At 35.6% G+C, this 21,217-nt stretch overlaps 1 protein-coding gene and 2 non-coding genes across 3 annotated transcripts; all 3 read right to left on the bottom strand.

The window, feature by feature from the left end:
• Positions 1-1,522: 1,522 nt before the first annotated feature.
• LOC144438920 (protein cramped-like) lies at positions 1,523-21,064 on the bottom strand. Its single transcript, XM_078128146.1, has 19 exons — positions 20,954-21,064; positions 19,392-19,639; positions 18,625-18,719; positions 16,639-16,731; positions 14,963-15,023; positions 14,083-14,203; positions 13,497-13,582; positions 12,428-12,542; positions 11,948-12,029; positions 10,170-10,952; positions 9,219-9,476; positions 8,145-8,462; positions 7,523-7,573; positions 6,525-6,780; positions 5,846-6,090; positions 5,029-5,317; positions 4,189-4,364; positions 3,687-3,857; positions 1,523-2,406 (listed from the first exon to the last, which is right to left on the bottom strand). Exons 1-19 carry the CDS (start codon positions 20,974-20,976, stop codon positions 2,212-2,214), a joined length of 3,666 nt encoding a protein of 1,221 aa, XP_077984272.1. The 5' UTR covers positions 20,977-21,064; the 3' UTR covers positions 1,523-2,211.
• On the bottom strand, positions 2,628-2,700 carry LOC144439556 (small nucleolar RNA U54). Its single transcript, XR_013481119.1, has one exon. It is a non-coding gene; the product is annotated as a small nucleolar RNA U54 (small nucleolar RNA).
• Positions 8,780-8,853, bottom strand: LOC144439555 (small nucleolar RNA U54). The gene has a single exon (XR_013481118.1). It is a non-coding gene; the product is annotated as a small nucleolar RNA U54 (small nucleolar RNA).
• Positions 21,065-21,217: the final 153 nt, after the last annotated feature.

The following is a 21,217-nucleotide window of genomic DNA, read 5'->3' as shown; positions in this document are numbered from 1 at the left end:
AACTCTTCACAACATTTTACACAGGACATCTCAAAGATAGAATTATGTACGAGTGGCCTACTGTACATGAACTCTTCACAACATTCAAAGATAGAATTACGTATGGGTGGCCTACTGTACATAAACTCTTCACAACATTTTACACAGGACATCTCAAAGATTCATTATTACAATATTCTTGAAACTTTGTACAATATAACTTCATCACCAAATTTATGAAAATAATTACTCAACTTTTTGATACTGGTGATAGAAGACAAAGTATAGAATTAAGGTATCTAGACAGAGCTCCTTTAGATGAGTTGTCTGTTTCCTTGGTAACGGTACGGTCAGATCCTGTCATCTCATATCTTTGGAGTTTTTTCAAATTTTTGATACTGCAAATATACCATGCATAAATATAAGCACAAGGATGAAGTCCTCGTCACAGACACTTTTATTGGTCAAAATGATGACTTTCAAGACTTGGCAAACTGGAAGAGTTACATAAATATTGAATATATTGGTCAAATATGTAGCTACTTGTAAGGTCAAAGGTCAATGCCTAGCAACTCTAGTGTTGGTCTCAACCTGGCTTTTCAAGCCTCAAAATTGAAAACAAAATAAGACATCAATATGAATATGAATATGAATATGAATACTGATGATTCTAATAACATGACCTTCACATCAATGTTTTACTTTAGTTTGTCAGCTGTGTACACTGCGGTCAAGATACTTCAATGTCTTAAAATGCAGTAGAGATCCCGGAGAGGGGAGGGGGAGTGGGGAGTACTCCATAGAAAGGCATACAGGTATGCGCTGCTCAAATGAGTCACTTTTTCATACAAAATATCCCTAAAATGGGGTTGAAACTTCCTTAATCATAGGTTCAATAACGTAGGAAACACCTCTATACTTTATAAATACATTCACAGCATCAGGACTGGGTGATTGTAACTGGAAATCCCTAAGAATGTCTGGTTTTAGATTACACAAGTGTAGATGTTTTGAACTTTGGCAGCACATCCCCATATATAAATTTGGGAAGTAACACTCCCCCCCCCCCCCTCCCCACCATACCATTTATATTTCCCGAACCTCACATATATTTGGGTAAGTTAAGTTGGTAGAAAAATGTATATCTGAAGCTGCCAGTAATGTGGTAATTACATATTGTACATCAGAACGTAAGATGTTAATAACATGGAATAAATGCATACATAATTTTGCATAATTTGTAGATGTAATATAATCTGTTGTATAAACTAAAACGTATACATAGGTATCTCATCAACACAATTTTGATAATTGTTTAAATTGTTAAATTTAATAGAGTTTACAAATGAGGAACTTGTAAACCTGCCAGATTGAATTGTTCATGTCAAATACAGTATCATTCCACTCATAAAACATGCAATAAATAATAATCTTGAAGGAGTTGCAAACTTAGCATGATAGATCAGCCACTGTGGGCATTATCTATTTCCACAAATGGAAGGGAAAGGAATGATACTGATGCCCCCCCCCCCCCCCCCCTTCCAGTGACATGTTTTTTAGTCCATTCTGAACTCAAGAGTGTTATTAATTTGCCTAGTACATCTTGGCTAAATTATTCTGCCTTCTTCAGCTGTTCTTGTACATGACTCAATAACGTAGACTTGTGACCTCAGGAGGGCATTGTATGCTACCACTATTTCCATCATCCCTGGTAAGTAATGAGCATTACTGAAATACCAGTTTTGTAACTGTGAATCCCGAGTCCATACACATTTAATTCTCGCATGTCTCATACAGCTGGACACAATCATGGAAATATCAGAACAAACATATAATACACAGAAATGCCATTTTCAAACTTAAGACCAAATACATGCATGTCTTTGCTGATCCATCCTCAGGAAAGTCTGCATTGTGGTGACCCACAGTCCCTCGAAGAAACACATGTACACGTTGCCCTTGTGATCTGTCAACATGTGTATACTATACCACACATTGTCTGTTTCTCTCCAGTTACAGCCTGTGCTTTACATTTAGCTATCATTGTTTCCACATCTCAGCTCCTCATGTATAGATAGATATATAAGTATTAACAGTCATTCAACATCTAACAGGTATCTCAGATTGCAAATTACAAACAGACAAAAAAGACACTGTTAGTGAGAAAACACCTTGTAGGTTATCAACTTCAACGTTAAACACTATTTACAAATGGGTTGATTTTCCTTGTGTTCACTCAAGTTTGTCAAGATTCTTAACAACGGACGATATCTCTCTACTATTTTCTTCATTAGCTAGACGGTGTAGGTCAAAGATGACTTTCTTAGGAGTTTCTGGAGTTGCTGATATTTGGGCTGCCAGATCCGCAAACTTTGAAATGTAATCTACACTGTTTTCATTCATCATATACTGGAGAGTTGAATCAACCTGCAAACAAACAAAAATGTGTTGAGATTATTACCCTGGATTCATATGACTTAGGTAATACAGAGATTGGATAATTGTTATATCAGCAGTCTTCTTTTAGAGGCACCAGCCCTTAAAGTAGGTGAAATCTACCAGTTCCACAAGTGTGCATTTCAATATTTGTTCCCTACCAAAATTACGGTACTAGGTAGGAAATCTATGCAAGTTTTATCATATGAGAATTATGGCTCAGTATAGCGTATAAAAATAGCAAATCACATGTTGCTGTCATTTCTAAACTTGTCATCATTGCCATAAATAGAATCAAAACTATTTCATAACTTAATACATATAACACATATAAACTCCTTTGTGCCTTCAAGATTAAACTGAAAGGTTCATTATATATACTCCTGCTACAAACAAGTACAAACAACTGTCATGTTTAGCTATCAGTTCACACAAGTACAAACAACTGTCATGTTTAGCTATCAGTTCACACAAGTACACACAACTGTCATGTTTAGCTATCAGTTCACAGAAGTACAAACAACTGTCATGTTTAGCTATCAGTTCACACAAGTACAAACAACTGTCATGTTTAGCTATCGGTTCTCACAAGTACAAACAACTGTCATGTTTAGCTATCAGTTCACACAAGTACAAACAACTGTCATGTTTAGCTATTGGTTCACACAAGTACAATCAACTGTCATGTTTAGCTATCAGTTCACAGAAGTACAAACAACTGTCATGTTTAGCTATCAGTTCACACAAGTACAAACAACTGTCATGTTTAGCTATCAGTTCACACAAGTACAAACAACTGTCATGTTTAGCTATCAGTTCACACAAGTACAAACAACTGTCATGTTTAGCTATCAGTTCACAGAAGTACAAACAACTGTCATGTTTAGCTATTGGTTCACACAAGTACAATCAACTGTCATGTTTAGGTATCAGTTCACACAAGTACAATCAACTGTCATGTTTAGCTATCAGTTCACAGAAGTACAATCAACTGTCATGTTTAGCTATCAGTTCACACAAGTACAATCAACTGTCATGTTTAGCTATCAGTTCACAGAAGTACAATCAACTGTCATGTTTAGCTATCAGTTCACAGAAGTACAATCAACTGTCATGTTTAGCTATCAGTTCACACAAGTACAAACAACCGTCATGTTTAGCTATTGGTTCACACAAGTACAATCAACTGTCATGTTTAGCTATCGGTTCACACAAGTACAAACCAATACAAGTCTTTCAGTCTACAGTAATACACACTGTCATCAACTTACATCTGCTGCATGCTTTATCATGAGTGAATCTCTGGAGCATTCACTGACTAGACTTGGTGTAGGTAAATGTAAACCATTACTATTACCATCTCCACTCGATGGGTTACTTCGGTCTTTCTTTTCTGGGGATTCTATGCCAGCCAGGATGCTACTAAATGATATGTCATCTCTCTGTAAAAGTCCAAATTAAAATATAAATTATATAAATATTTATTATCTTTCTGGGAATTCTATACCAGCCAGGATGCTACTAAATGATATGTCATCTCTCTGTAAAAGTCCAAATTAAAATATAAATTATATTATCTTTCTGGGAATTCTATACCAGCCAGGATGCTACCAAATGATATGTCATCTCTCTGTAAACGTCCACATAAAAATGTCAATAGTTATTCAGTATTCAATGTTAGTGTAGGTATAATGGTGAAAAGTGCACTGGCTTCATAAAATCCATTAGACAGTTAACATTGTACATTAGATTGATATCAGTGTTGTATCTTACCTCTCCATTCAGCCATTGATGTTCAGATGATGTTAACAGCTTAAATGGTGATGTAGATGGACTTATCAGTGGGGATGTACCACTTCTGTCTTTTGGTGATGGTGGGGTAGTCAGGTAAGTATTACTGCCTGTTTTGTGGGACGTTGTCACAGAGGTTGCAATATGGCCATCAAAACCTGGTAAAAGTAAATCATCAAGATATTCCAAGTTGAGTTTTATAAACTTTTTCTGTTACTTTGTTCAAGAAAACCCAAACCTATTCTCAGTTCAAATCAAGAAAAAAATGAGGTCAGCAAACAGTTTTTAAAAAATAGGGATCAAAATGATACTAAAAGTAAGCCAAATTAGAATCCAATATGGCCACTGACTACTGTGTTAATTCTATGGGAAAATATAAGATTGTCAAATAACAAGGTAAATGATGATGATATTACATTCACAGACTATTTAGGACTTTATACTACAAGTATGGCTCAGTATAGCGTATAAAAATAGCAAATCACATGTTGCTGTCATTTCTAAACTTGTCATCATTGCCATAAATAGAACAACTTGAACTATTGGTGGAACATATCAGTAATATCTATTGTGTATGCCACTAGATTCAATTGCTATGTCAATAAGATTTGCTGTCTGTTGTACCCACTACACCCTGTGTGAACATGATATCCCTCACTTTCACCCCCCCCCCCCAAACAATACTATGAGGTAATATTTACTGTGAATGTTACTACATCCTATTGCAATGTCAGAGAGTTCTGCTGTATAAGTACACCCTATCACCCCTCTCCTCCTCCTCCTCCCAACAACCTGATGAGGGCAGAATGAAGTAATACTTACTATGTATACCACTAGATCCCATTGCAATGTCAATAAGTTCTGTAGTATCTACCACACCCTGTGTAGACAACATACCGCCATCTGGTGGTGGTAGTGATATATCCAGAAAAGAGGACATATTAGGTGGTGATACTAGTAATGGATGGGGTGTTTCTGACACTGTTGATGCTTCCGTAGTGTTAATGGTCAAACCTGTTGTGACTGGGATGGACTTAGATGAAACAATCGGGCGAAGGCTAGTTGCTGTTGAAATTGTGGACGTGCTCATTAACGGTTTCCCAGATGAGACCTATCAAAATGAAATATACATACATCATACAAATGTCATAACTTATAACATAACATGATTGATTGAAAGCAGTGCATCAGTAATGTGTCAGTTTCAACACCAGATCTTTTCAGGTACAGCAAATTGTCCCTGAAATCTGCTTCAGTTTAACATATTCACTTTTTGCTATACTTTGATCAACAAATTGAATATGGATTGGTGTTTTGCTGCTAAACATTTAATCATGTCCTTGAAAGGTTAAGATAAAACAGTCAATTATCTTATCTTGTTTCCTAAAAACTACTGAATCAATATCTAATTGCACACTTGACAACTGGAATCCAAGCTTAGATTTTATTTCTCACTATCTGTATAAAAACAAGTCTTTGTAGAAAACACATTCCTTCAAATACTTGTGTGTGATGAATAGAGGAAATAAATTATTTAGGTTAAATTTTAACTCAGAGTGTAATTAAAGGTCTGGGTCAAGTTCAAAGATATTAACAGAAGCTCACATTGAAAATCAATATCTTTCCTACTCAAACTCACCTGTATGTTGGCTATTGTAGCCACAGACTGTGGAGTGACAAGCAAGTTTCCTGTTGGTCCATTCATTGTTGGCTGAGTAGAACCAACCATGTTAGTTGTAACACCAGTAACATTTACACCTGCTGTGACACTAATACCTGATACTGATACTGGACTACTAGCATTGCTGATTTGGATGGGACTACCAACTGAGGACATTTGACCTGGTACACCAGCTACTTTGGCTGCTAAGGCAAGAGTATTGGCTGTAAAAAAAACACAATAAGTGAGTGTAGACTAATATATAATTATTCATACACAAGTTCTTTTCTTCCTCTTTTGATTGAGAAACAGACATGTTTTGAACAAACCACTTGTCATTCTTCAGTATCTAACTGAATCTGATAGAATGATCCAAATTTACTGAAGGTGTTGAGTAACCAGGTGTGAAAAGGTTAGCAGCAATATATGTAAATTCAGGTGTGAAAGGTTAGCTACAACATATGCAGATATACATCTCCATGGAAAACATACCTCTAAACATTTGAAAGAGACCTTCACCAATAAATATCAACACTGATTAGACCCCCTATGGTGGTATTGATACATGGATGACACCAACACATTGCGCTACCCCCCCCCCCCCACACACACACACTACATACTGCTATATCTATTAACTACTGACATCTAAACTTACCTGTATTTATCGTAGTTGTATTGTTACTGAAAGTTGTTGGCACTATTGATTTGAGATTAGAACACAGAGTTGATGTAGTGGCAGAAGACCTGACAGTTGACGGTGCAGCAGATGAAGTCACAGCACTGAGTTGACTTGGTAATATTGGTGTAAAGGAACCTGTACCAGCACCAGCACTTGATGAGTTGGGGATAATAGATAAAGACATCATATGACGTGTTGGCATCTGACCACTGGACTTAGGTAGCAATGTTCTCTGTAACCAAAGCAACATTTTATATTAATGATGAAAAGATGAGCTGAACAACTGACTTTCTAATCAGTTCAGTCATGCTAAAAGAAATATTATTGTTAATTTCCCATTTTCTATCAGTGATAAAGTCAGACATCAAATAGAGCTATTTTTAGGTGTTCACAACCACAAAGAAAGTTTTATTCATGATTCCTTTTTTCCTGCAGGCTTTAGTGGATTGTTTTAGGGAACATACAGGCTCTTTAACTGAGTGTGTGTGTGTGTGTGTGTGTGTGTGTGTGTGTGTGTGTGTGTGTGTGTGTGTGTGTGTGTGTGTGTGGGTGTGTGTGTGTGTGGGTGTGTGTGTGTGTGGGTGTGTGTGTGTATGTATGTGTGTGTGTATGTATGTGTGTATATGTGTGTATATGTATGTGTGTCTATATGTGTGTGCGTGCGTGTGTGTGTGTATGTGTGTGTATGTGTATGTGTGTCTATATGTGTGTGTATGTGTATGTATATGTGTGTGTGGGGGGGGGGGGGTTTACTTAACCCATACAATACTGGACTCAAGTTCAACTACACTTTGTACTAGTAGTCACATTTAGCCACGTGAGTTTCAACAACAACTATCTTATGATTTCTATTTGTCTAATAGACAACCACCTTGTAAACTCATCTCCCTGGACGACTGCTAATTTTGAGCCTTGCAATACATAGCATTCTAATAATTCATACAAAGATACATTTTATAATTATTATAGATTACCTGTACAACAAGTGGTTTTCTTCCTCTGGTTCTCCTTCTATTTGGTTGTTTCTGACACAAAACAAACACAACAAAATAAACACTATGTCCACAGAGTAAAGTGTACTATGCAATGTTTGAACACTATGTCCACAGAGTAAAGTGTACTATGCAATGTACGAACTTCAACACTACATCTACAGACAATCTAGGCAAATTATAGCTCAGTATAGCGTATAAAAATAGCACATCATATGTTGCTGTCATTTGTAAACTTGTCATCATTGCCATAATTAGAACAATTGTATTCCAACTTGATTACTGATAGCTTCATTATTAGAGTAGAACAGTGACAAGAATCTGATAAAGAGAGAAATTGAGGGATTCAAACAAGAATCAAGCAAATCTCCTGACACTAATTCACAACAAATATTTGGACACACACATTCCCCTGTCATTTTATGTAAGTTGTGATACAAATCTTAGAAAACACAATACAAAATGTCCTCAGTCCAAAAAGTATAAAGTTGATGTTTTGGGAAAAACCCTTCATTCTAAGACTATTGAAATTGTATGAGAAAAATATTATGAATTAAAATTGACGGTAGATGAAAAGAAAACACAGAAGATAATGCAGACTTACATTGATGGTTTGTAATTGTTGCATAAATGTTTTATCTTGTAGCGTTGTTGGTGATATCTTCTTCGGAATAATAGGAATAGTTGGTAGTAGAAAGACATCCCTGTCTTTATCTATCTTACCAATTGCACTGTTATTTGGCATTGCAACCACGGCTTTAGATGACACATTTTGTACTTTAGGTGTTGTAATTTTACTTGTTTCTTTAGGACTTCTGTTATTACCAGAGGTTTTAGAACCACTTAAATTAGACTTTGATGGAGGGGTAGTACTTGCTGTAACTACTGATGACCTTGCTGGTGATCCGTTTGTACTGGTACTCTACATAGTGAGAAAGAGGAAGGTCACACTTGCTTCAAAGTATGTATTCCATCTATTCTATTCTTAGTTTGTCAGACACTGAATGAAAGTAAGTCATTAATACAGGCCTAGCTTAAATGTCAGTTGCTGCTATTTTTAAGTTTTTGGTATCTTGTAAAATCTGCACATACATTTCACCTAAAAAGTATGTAAGTACATGTGTAAAACTTGTCATGAACCCTACTCACAAATTCATTTTTTTCTGTCTTGTATGGTAATTATCAATAAGAATGGTGCAAAAGGGATTCTACTAGTAATACTTGGATACCTTTATTGTCAAGTGGCTCAGTATAGCGTATAATATAAGCAAATCATGTGTTGCATTCATTTCACAAATTTGTCATCATTGCCACCAAAGATATTACAGAAATTATATTATACAGAACTATATCACCAACACTGTTGGGGTTTAAATAATCACAAAAGCTAGCCTCAGCAACTCAGGTTTCTTACTAACTTAAAGGCCAGGGTTTCAATCCCAGGTTCTCACATTAGTGTTATCTTGCCAATGGAGACTTAAAGGGCAGGGTTTCAATCCCAGGTTCTCACATTAGTGTTATCTTATCAGTGGAGCTATAAGGATTACATAGAATCATTCTTGTGTTCTGAACCTACTTTTTCTATTGTTTTTCAAGACAACTGTTATTCATACCTAAATTGTAATCCTGAGCCAAACCAGCTCCTACTCTATACAAGGAAGAACTAAATAAGACTTACCTGTTTAGGTTTGTTGACTTCAGCTAACTCTAGGCTAGCCAACTGAATCAGCCTACCAATGGTTTTCACAAACTTGGAGTTGTCATTTGGTACAGTTTTATCTGACACTTGATCTTGTTTGTTCACACCTTGTTTATCCGGACTTGAAACACTTGGTCCACAGACACCCTGGGTCTGGTTTTCAGACACTTTTGTCTTTATTTCTTGTTCTTCTTTCTTCCAACTGTACTCAAATTTCATCTTTTCTGGCATACCAAGCTGCAAAAGATATCAGCTGCCATATAAGTTTGGAAATTTAACAATTGAGATAAAGATAGATAGAGTAAGATAGTTTTGATAGGTTTTAGGACTTTTCCTTCATCAATTCCCATTTCATTTCTTGTATATATGCATCGCCACTTTTTCTCATTCACCATTTTCTGTTTTACTGATGTCCATTCAATAAATTCAAACCGACCTATGGCTATTTGGTGAATGATCCACAGGGGGTCATATTGTTGTGGCATAGGAAGTAGACTCAGTATAGCACAAGGTTATTACATGTATAGTTATATAGGCAGTCTAGCTCACTTTAAAAGACAATTAAAATTAACATCTTTGCCCTTGGAAAAGGTACTGTGACATTTAGGAACACAAGAGTTGGACGCCGTGGTTACAATTTGATTTGCACAAATGGCACCTGAAATACTAGTCCAGGGTCACACAAAGGTCATGGAGATCAACTTTTGGATGTAAGAGTATACATATATCTTTCTCTTTTTTTTTTAACTTTTTGGCATTTATCCACCAAATACACATCATAGGAGGACCCCAGGATCTTGTCTCCGACTCTTGGAGACACATTCATTTTTTTCTTTCAGCTGAGCAACATCTGGACAACGAAAACACATGTTGGAAAACAAAATGTCCACATTTTTTGTAATGAGTCAAATTTTGGATAAGTTGACCTACCATGATGTAAATTTCAGTAATTGTTAGTTTATCGCCATTCTTGATTGTAATACCCTGTTGTAATTTCTCTTCAATACTCAGCTCTGTTGAATGTCCACAACAATTTGACTTGCTGTTTAGTTCCGTCCCTGTTTCAGACGTATCTTTCATCATGTTATCAGTATGTTCAGACTGTCCACTATTACTAGAATCATCCACTCCAATAATTTTAGCAGTATCATTACAATCCACCTCCATTGCTGTGACTGCTACAGGTTCACCTGTTGCCAAGTTATTGCCAATAATTTCTGTTTGTTTTGAGTTCACATCAACACTTTCTGAGACACTCTTCGGTCTGTGATTCACCACGTCCATATTGTCCACTTTATAGGCAGTGCTGGCACAAACACACTTATAGTTCTTGTCTTTAACTTTGCTACAATTTGCATAATTCCCAGTTCTTGCCTTTTTACAGTTTTCACAAGGCTTGTCGTTTGCTATACAGGTTCCTTTACTGTCATTTGCACTGACTTCTTTCATTGAGTTTTTTGCATTGCTGGAAGATGCCTTTGCAGTTCTGACATTTTGTGTTTTTGTTTTACTACTGTTTCTAGGACTGTTAGATACTGCAGATAACTTTCCACACTTTCCACAGTCATGTCTAAACATAAATGGAGTTTTAGAATTACTGTGTAAATATTTGCCTTTCAAATTATTCTGTGGGGTGATTTCCGTATTTTCAGGCACCTTTAGAGTTAAAAAAGCATGTGGTTCATCATTCAAGAATGGTCTCAGTGATCGCAACTGAAGGTAGTGTTAGGGAAAATGTTTCATATGACAGATAGTACAAACAAGACAATATTGAAGACCCACACCTAAATTTATGCTTTGGTTCTTTGAAATGGTAGTTAACTGCTCTACTACTAATGACCCAAGATGAGATACAATACAAGATATGATAGATACATTCCATATTTACATACCAGACTGTAATAAATTTAAACCCTTTGTAGTCCATAGCTCAGTACAGCATCTAAACTATGTACTCCATGGCTCAGTATAGCATCTAAACTATGTACTCCATGGCTCAGTATAGCATCTAAACTATGTACTCCATGGCTCAGTATAGCATCTAAACTATGTACTCCATGGCTCAGTATAGCATCTAAACTATGTACTCCATGGCTCAGTATAGCATCTAAACTATGTACTCCATGGCTCAGTATAGCATCTAAACTATGTACTCCATGGCTTAGTATAGCGTATAAACTATGTACTCCATGGCTCAGTATAGCGTATAAACTATGTACTCCATGGCTCAGTATAGCATATAAACTATGTACTCCATGGCTCAGTATAGCGTATAATAATAGCAAATCATATGTTGCTGTCATTTGTAGCTTGTCATCACTGCCATCTATATAGTTTGTAAGTGATGATGATGATGATGAAACTAGAAAGTATGGAGAAACTTTCTAAACTATCTCAATTATGAATGCACAAATGACATTGTAGGTAAAATGCACAGTGTGGGGTACTCACAGTATTTACACTTGTGCTTGCACTGTTTTCTGCTTCACTGTACACACAAAGTACCAACACAGAGAACATTGCAAGCACATATGCAACTGTCATGAGCACTACATCACACTGGCATTCATGCACCATGGGGTTCTGTCATGTATTGCAAATCCACATATTTTCAGACATAAGGTACTGTACAAGAAGTTCATTCCCTATCATCATCCCCACATACACATTCATTCACACATTCACAGTCTGTACATGTCAAAGGATACAAGTTTTAATCTACTAGGAGTCCACTTTTCTTGAAGAAATCCCACCAAACTACCAATTTCTTTCTTCAAAGGTGCTGTTATCCTGAAAATTAAATCTGTACAATTCAATCTTTGAAACAAAGCAGTATGCCTTGATTGAGAGCAAGTTTTACATCAAATGTACTAAAAACCAAACTTTTATCTTTGAAGAAGAAAAACTTGAAATCAAACTGTACTTCCTACTTGGTTTTTGAGTTCATGGCAACATTGCCACCACATCTTGTCATCAAAGCTTCTCTGAATTAAGACTTACTGTACCAGAAATTGTTAATGTTCCTATTAGTCCCAGACCTTGGGTACTTTGCCACAGCTTTGCAGCTGAACTCTGCCTATACTAAAGCATAACTGAGTATGTGATTACATCCTGCACACACATAAAATTCAGTAAGTCTATGTAAAGTCTGCAGTATGACATGACAACATACAGTTATGACAACTAACCTAATCCTTGGGTTTTGTGCCATACTCTGTATTGTAGCCCATGCAGCATTTGTTTGTGGTTGAAGTTCAATGACAACTTTAGCTGGCAATTTGATTGGTTCCTCTTCCTCATTACCTGGTGTACGTAAAGTGAGAAGACCAATCTGTGTTAGCTAAGCTACTACTCATACGATCTGTGTATTTCACATTTACATACCAGACTGTAATAAATTGACATGTTTTGTCCTCCATAATCTAGGCCATCTGTGGCCTCTAATCTCTTCATCGAACTCTAGCTCATGGAGGTCCTGAGATGACATTTCAAATTCAAACGAAGCCATCCATAGTCATTAACATAACATTTATGGGGGTAGTTACATAATGTCCAAATATGATACATTTGTCAGATCTGGATGCTACTTATACACTGTTTAACATCATTCTAATGGTTGGGAGTTTACTCATTTGCATAACAACTTTTCGTTCATGGTTTCTCATTTGAGCTCGATGGAGTGAAGAGAGATGTTGAGATTCAAAGCCAAGGATAGCATCTAAACTATGTACGCCATGGCTCACTGTCAGTATAGCATCTAAACTATGTACTCCATGGCTCAGTATAGCATCTAAACTATGTACTTCATGGCTCAGTATAGCATCTAAACTATGTACTCCATGGCTCAGTATAGCATCTAAACTATGTACTCCATGGCTCAGTATAGCATCTAAACTATGTACTCCATGGCTCAGTATAGCATCTAAACTATGTACTCCATGGCTCAGTATAGCATCTAAACTATGTACTCCATGGCTCAGCATAGCATCTAAACTATGTACTCCATGGCTCAGTATAGCGTATAATAATAGCAAATCATATGTTGCTGTCATTTGTAGCTTGTCATCACTGCCATCTATTTACTTCATAATGGTGAAAACAGGGATACAATCCAACATAAATCAAACTATATGTTAATATCCTTGACTTTTCACAGACATTTTTCACATCAAGACATTTAGTGGAAAGATTATAACATATAACATAAGGTCATAAGGTTATATTTAGTCCAGACAGAACTGAATGGAGTTTAATTACCTTCTGTACTGTTTAGTCTCTTCAAAGATTTACAGATTGGTGTCTTGATTCGAAGATTTCTTGATTTATGACGAATCAGAGTTGCTCTGTTAAAATATAATTTGATAAGATTTTTGTGTTTAGTATAATTGTTATAAGGACATCCAAAGATGTGGTAGTTGGATATCATCAAGGAAGTAACCAATGTGAGGCTGAAAGACCTATGGCTTGTCAAACATTATTTGTTGATAGTTATATAGATTATCACATGGTTCTCTTCTCAAAAAAATCATGGAGAGCTGTAGTTGCAGATTGCAGACTTCTCTCAAAGCCAGTGGGCTCCATCTTATGATGCTAAAATTGATGATCATGACAATATAGTGTATTATGAAACTATACCATACACAAACAGCACTAAAAAATTCAGGATATTATGCTTGACAGCATCAACATTATAAGATCTACCAAAGCAACACTACATCTTAATTAACCTAACTTTTCTGTTTTTGTTTTGCATACAACTGAGTGTTCAGACAAGTTCTGTATGTTTGTATGTTTGTTTCCATACTATGTAAAATACTGAACCGGTATGAATTATTTCACTTACCCTTTGGTGACAAGTTCATTCAGTTTCAGTCCAATTTTTTCATTCAGTCCTCCTCCAACTTTCTTGCGTAATTCTCCATAGTTAATGAGGCCATACAATTCTTGTGATGTTTTCTTTAGTTCTGAAATGATGGGGATAGTTACATTCACTCATGGTTCTCTTGAGTTTGATAGTGGTATCAATTAGTACAACACACATGTACTTTATGGCTCAGATTAGCGATTCTGATTAGCAAATCATTTTTTGCTGTCACTTGTATAACTATTCATCAGTGCCAATGTGTGTGTGTTGAGAGCTAAGACGGGGCTGGGTTGTCAACATATATAGAAACTGCTGACATCATAGTTCAAAAAGGTTATTGATAAATAAAATATTGTCATATCCTATTATAACCCTGCTACGTCCTGTAAATCCTATAAAATCCTAAAACTCAATTACAGAGATACTAGTCATAACCGTGATATATAGTTTCACAGAATGTCACGATACAAAAAAAAAAAAAAAAAAAAACACTTAGGAAAGTTTTAAATAACATTCGATACTCAAGATCATCAATTTCATCTGCTTAATTTAGAATTAAGAAACTATTTCAAAAAACACCCCTGTCTACTGTACTCTGTGTAATAAAATCTGAATAGCTTGTGATATTTTATGAAAAATTTATGCAAATAACAGATTTGAAGGTGAAGGTCATGGCTAGCTTCAAATATGCAAACAGAAATCCCATCTCTGATAGCAATATTTCAACTATGGATTCCATAAACTAATTATTCTCTGCTTCCTGTTTTCGAATATATTATCATCAAAATTGTATTTTTTTGCCTTTCAATATAAACTTGATTGTTTTGTGCAAATGTACAATAAGTGTATTCAGGTTTACCTTCATTGGGTGTGATATACTTTGATATCTTGTGCCAAGTCCTGTAGTACAGATGTCGAACCTACACACGAAAAAAGTTGACACATTACATTTCATTCATGTGATGTTTACATACATTATCTAAAATGCTCAAATCAATATTTCTGAGCATGTGTATTTCATAATTTGTTAGGCATAAAAAAAAAATTGTGTGGTTCAATTACATTCAATTATAAAATAGGTGGGGTAGGTAGATTTTATATATTATATTTTTTTCATGTGTGTGTCTAATTCAGGTATATCATTGTTTTCCAAATGGTCTGTGTTGTTTATTTCTTCCTATCAGGTATACAGTATTACTGATTGAAAGACTAGTTTTATATTTGTCTTTTTTAGTTTATGTCAGTTTCCGCACCCACTACTTCTTGTGAGACTTCACGATATTTGCGATTTTATTATAATTTTTCTCAAATACATCAAAAAAAGTGTAGGGTCGGCATGAAAAACTAGGTGGGGTCGGGTAACTGGAACCAAACAACATTTTTTTTATTTGGCCTTAAGTTATCTAAAATGCTCAAATCAATATATCAGAGCATGTGTATTTGCTGACTTCCATGATAAAAACATGGCAGCCGTCATTCCTTCACTTCAGACGAACACAAGTCACTGTCAGCTGTGACTAAGTCTGTCAATGTATTCATATGCAAATTATATGTAAATCAGACTTGTCAGAAAAGGAGGTAATGTGTTTGTTATCATGAAATCGGTATGTGCTTCAATGCTTTGACATAGAGGAAACAGAACTGAAAGTGTAAACATTTGACCTGTTCACCAATCTACCTGATACAGGTCAGCTGTTTTCATAACACTGGATTTCCTATCGACTGCTCTTGTGGAATAGGATATGTGTTTGAGTAGCTAAGCATCATAATTTGCATTATACCATCCACAAGCCAAGACGTTGTTTTTGAACAGAAAATATGGATTATATACCCTGGTTGTTCTACATCACAACAACCTGTGTCTATGTCATTGGTTCTACGGTGCTCAAAATATGAGTTGTTCTACATCACAACAACCTGTGTCTATGTCATTGGTTCTGTGGTTCTACATCACAACAACCTGTGTCTATGTCATTGGTTCTGTGGTTCTACATCACAACAACCTGTGTCTATGTCATTGGTTCTGTGGTTCTACATCACAACAACCTGTGTCTATGTCATTGGTTCTGTGGTTCTACATCACAACAACCTGTGTCTATGTCATTGGTTCTACAGTGCTCAAAATATGAGTTTAAACATGCCAAATCACCATTAATTTTCCCTATTTTTCATAATGCTTCAGCAGGTATAATTATGTTATTTCCAACATTTTTCTTAATACAGCTGGAAAATACTTTGTGACCTTAGGGTTTCTCATGAATCAGCTAGTAACTTGTAGTGACAAGGCCCCTTAGGCCATTTGTATTTCCTTGGCTGAACAAAGGATAATATAGGGGAATAATACCTAATTATTCAAGAACAAGCTAAACTACCGAGAAATAAAATAACACCTGTCTTTACATTTTTACATTCAGTAGAACAGTGAACTAAAGCATATTGGTTTTACTTTCAAGTAGCAGGACCAACTAAACCATGAAGATTTGGCTATTGGAAAAGTCAAGTAACTTTTAAATCCATTCAAGAATAATCCTCCACCTGGTCTTTGTTCTTTATCAAGTGTGGTGGATCTCCTCTTTTCTTATGGCGCACTTCCATGTATTTCTGGATGGCTTCAAAGTCTTTTCCATGCTGTGGATGAATCAAACAAACAAAGTTATCATTCCATCAATGTATTTATTCAAGCCTCCTAAGAGTAATTTGGATGCTGTTAGTACATAGTCCTGGAGTTAGTCAGGATGTCAACGTGGTATAGAGTCACCTCTAACCCTAAAAGATCTTAAGATTCGATAAAGGACAGCACAAGACTATCCTGGATTAAGGTCACCACAAAATCTTTGGTTTATGTTTTAGTACATTTACAATGCAAGTAGTCCTGGAGTGAAGCTACTCCAAGATCTTTATTTCATGCTATCAATGGGTACAAAGGCTCACAACACTGAACTCCTCATCTATGTGACTGACAAGTCTCAGTAAGTGTCACCTCTCCACATGCTAAACAAACACACAATTATGCAAATTGATTACGATAGGCCCTCCACTTGCTGAGTACAAGTATCACACACACACACACACACTACTTTTTTTTCAAAATGTATTCAACCTCCCCTGAAAATAATAGTTTTGTAAAAAAAATATTTACAAAACAAAAGAACATATTGTGCTTAATAGAAAACATATGTTAAACCAAAAAATAAAATATGTCTTGTGACATATTTACTCAATTATTAAGAATGAGAATGTGTTTGAGTTCTATGTTGAAAATGATGAAAATTTTAAAACAAGCCTCTGGTAATACTTGCTTCATACAATGAGGGTCATTTAAACCATGGAGGTGTTTCATGATTAAACCAATTACTAACTGGTTGTCCATAAGTACTCACACATGTGTGTGAAATAGGCATTCAAAATCACACACTGAAATGGTGACGTGTGCATACATGTACAAGGTACCCTAGAATACTGTACAATAACTTGCCATGATAGTGTACAGTGAGTCAGATTTTTATCAAGCACATATTTATAATTTACCTATACAGAGACAGGAACTTATAGCAGAATATTTGATTGCTTGACAAAAGAAAGTTTAAGTCTTCAGAAAATAGAGTTCATTTTTTTGGTGAATTTTGTGATAGAAAAGTAGAGCCTAATAATTTGGTTTGCTTGCTACTATGTACTCCTTCAGCACTATACTAGGTATATGCATGATACAATATGTTTATGTACATTTTACACATCAATTCTTCTGACAGATGTGAGGACATTTGAAGTACTGACTACGTATCAATAATACTATGCAAACCCAATCAGAGATGTAAGCCCAATGTTTTAATGCCATATTCCCACATCAGTGGCAACCAATCAGAGAATGTCATATTCCCACATTAGTGGCAACCAATCAGAGAATGTCATATTCCCACATTAGTGGCAACCAATTAGAGATGTAAGCCCAACATTTGAATGCCATATTCCCACATTAGTGGCAACCTATGGATTAGATAGGATCATATCTCTGGAGCAGTATTGTCAGTGGCTGTGCCATACAGCTCTTTTGCTTGCAAGTTGCTCAAAGTCTAATCTATACCCCAACTTTTGAAAGTACTAGATAGGAAACACACATACTTGAGTCACCTGACAAGGTATACAGCTTTAACTTGACTCATTATTTTTCCATCTTAAAATACTACATGAGTACATCCTTATTGTTCACATAGGATTTTTTTTGTAAATCACTGAACTGACCACAGCGTATTTTTAAAGGCATCCAACACACAATTTGAGCAATTTGTAACCCTGAACACAGCAAGTACAGAAAGTAATGTATATGAAGTGTGATGATAGAAAATAAAACACTCTACAAAATTGTGGCTAAATGGAATAATTGCAAATCATTTGTGAGTCTTTTGTGACTATCAAAAATAAAATAAAAAACAGTAAGCTACCAAGAAACCATTGAAAGAATATAATATCGTCATCAATATTTTACCTACACTTCTTGTGCAAAAAACAATTGTAGTAGCTAACCTCAAATAATGCTTCAAAGAAAAGGTTCTTGTCCTGTACAGTCCAAGCTTCCCATCTTTTCTTCACTGTTTGTTGTTCTTGTTTGGCAGGCTTTTCTAGAAGACAAAATTGAGGTAAAACATTGATTACAGAGAGTTTTCTTGCTACTATGAGATGCAAAATAAAACTTTATAATAGGGTATAATAAATAGATCATTGATAAACATTATAGAGGGCAATATACTTTCATACTAACCTTACTTAGTAATTATGAAAAATGATGTAACTACATTATTTATTTCCATTGCAATTTGCAACGATGTGAAAAAACAATCACTCTGAGTCTTTATTTTGAAATAAATCATTCAAAGGTATAAGTGAACCAGTTCAATAACCCATGACAATTCTGAGATCCTCTGCAAGAATGGATTCAATACCTGAACACAACCAGGAAGTTGCGGTATGGATTCCAGAGTAGTATTTTTTCTTCATTCAAATATCATGTACATGACTATTGTTACAGTACACAACTGATTTCGTTAATTTCTATTGCCAAAAAATAACTTACGTTAAACATAGTTGTTTCGAATTTATCAAATCTAGAATGACTAATTGGGTTATTTCAATAAATTTTACATTTTATTTACAGTGATAATTCTCGGTTATTTTTGGTCGTGGTGCCATCTTGAAAATCATAGTGCAACGTGTAACGCCCCTTGTGTGGTGAACGTATAACGGTTGAATAACTAGAATAATACGATTTATTTTTCACAACCATGCACGTTTACCTGGTTCTTTTGGTTGTGTGGGTGGTGGGCTTTGGTCTTTCTTAAACCGTTTATGTGGTCTGACACTAGATCGAAGAACTGGATGGTGATATTGTGGAATGTTCTCTTCTTTCTCTTTTGTTGTCTCGCCTCCACCTCGCCTGCGTTTCAATTCTGAATCTTGCACCTTACTTTCTGCAACCTCGCTGCTACATGACGCTTTGCTGTCCTGATTTTCTGTAGCTGGTTCTGAAACAGCAGTTGTCATTCTGAAATAAAAATTGTGAATGGTCGCAAAATATTATTTTCAGTGGAAAACGTTTCCAGATTTGCAACTACGAAAAAATTTCAAGATGGCTGCCATATTTGTAACATCTCGTTCGCAGGTTTTCACTATTATATTCTTCATTTTAAATGTCCCATATTCACAATTTTCACGATATTACATGTTGCTATGCGTATATTTACAAAGTTAGTTAAATTTAGTCTTATCCTAAAGTGATATTTGCTGAAATAACAACAGAAACCAGCTTCAAATGAATGCGACCTGAGAACGACCTCGGATAAGCAATCTGTTTGTAAAGGCAATTTTCCCGTCTACCCACCCGTCGACGTTGCCGTCCCCAAGTACCACACATGATGTCGATTTCTTGCGTTTTACCATTGAAGCATCACAAAACAGCACAATTTTCCATCGTTTACTGGCAAAATATATCCGTTAAAACATCGCACAAGGGGGTCCTTCCACTTGCCGTGCCAGCTCGGAACTGGGAACTGACTCGCGCGGTTATTTATTATGGGAATAGGGCGAAGACAATATCGCAGTATTTAGTTTGCATTGAAAATCTTACTTGAGGCATTGCGATATAAAATTACGGTAAAAATGTTTTATATCGCTAAAATGGTTCACAGTGACGGGTTTTTTAATCTGATTTGCAGTTGTTATGAAAATATTAGTCGTATCAAGACGTAATACACATAGACAGAATTTTTCATTCAACTGGAAACACGGATTTATATTTCTGAGTCACATAAAAATCCAACTCGACTTTGTAACTACATAGCGTTTGCACTAATTATCAATAAAATTCCACATCGAAGCCAAATGCAACAGGAGATTTCAAATATATTCTCTTGCAAGAGAGAACATATATATATGTCTCCAACGTTAATCTAAAATATTACAGCAGCATAGTACTTTTCTGGTAAACACGAGAATTTATTATATTTATGACATACTACTAATACGCTGTATGACATTGATGTCAATCTAGTACACTATAATGGCAATAATATACCAAAAACAGTTACATTTGCACAATAGTGGGAAGGGTTGAAAGGCTGCGGTACACATAATGTCAATGTGTCAAACTATTTTTCCAGTTCATAAAAATAGTTAGAACTATGAGTTGTTTTTGGGTACACATGGCTTAAAGACGTACAAAACCTGCAAACGCTGAGAAGTTGATAGGAATGAAACGCGTGTGTATTCTCATGTCAGAAAGACAGGAAAGAAAATACAATTCGTTTCACTGAAGTTTGCAGCTCAATAGATCTATACCACACTCTAAACATTATCATACCTTATTGTCTTGTACACGGTCATTCATTTGCGCTGATCACGTAAAATTTCACTAGGAAGTCCGTAATATTCGCGATGTAAACAAATTCATACACCTCACTTTGGCGCGAAATGGTCACCGGGATCACCCTTTTCTGATTGGACACTATTTAGTCACATGGGGGTGATCCCCGATTTGGGTGTATTGTGGGAAATCTGGTCACAAAATTATAGTTTTTATCAGCTTTGAAGTTAACTTTTGACTATTAATCGAAATTTTCCCTTT

The sequence above is a fragment of the Glandiceps talaboti genome, chromosome 8, assembly GCF_964340395.1.
Source record: "Glandiceps talaboti chromosome 8, keGlaTala1.1, whole genome shotgun sequence".
Classification (NCBI taxonomy): domain Eukaryota; kingdom Metazoa; phylum Hemichordata; class Enteropneusta; family Spengelidae; genus Glandiceps; species Glandiceps talaboti.
The sequence above is the reverse complement of the archived record's forward strand: the minus strand, read 5'-3'. Positions and strand labels throughout refer to the sequence as shown.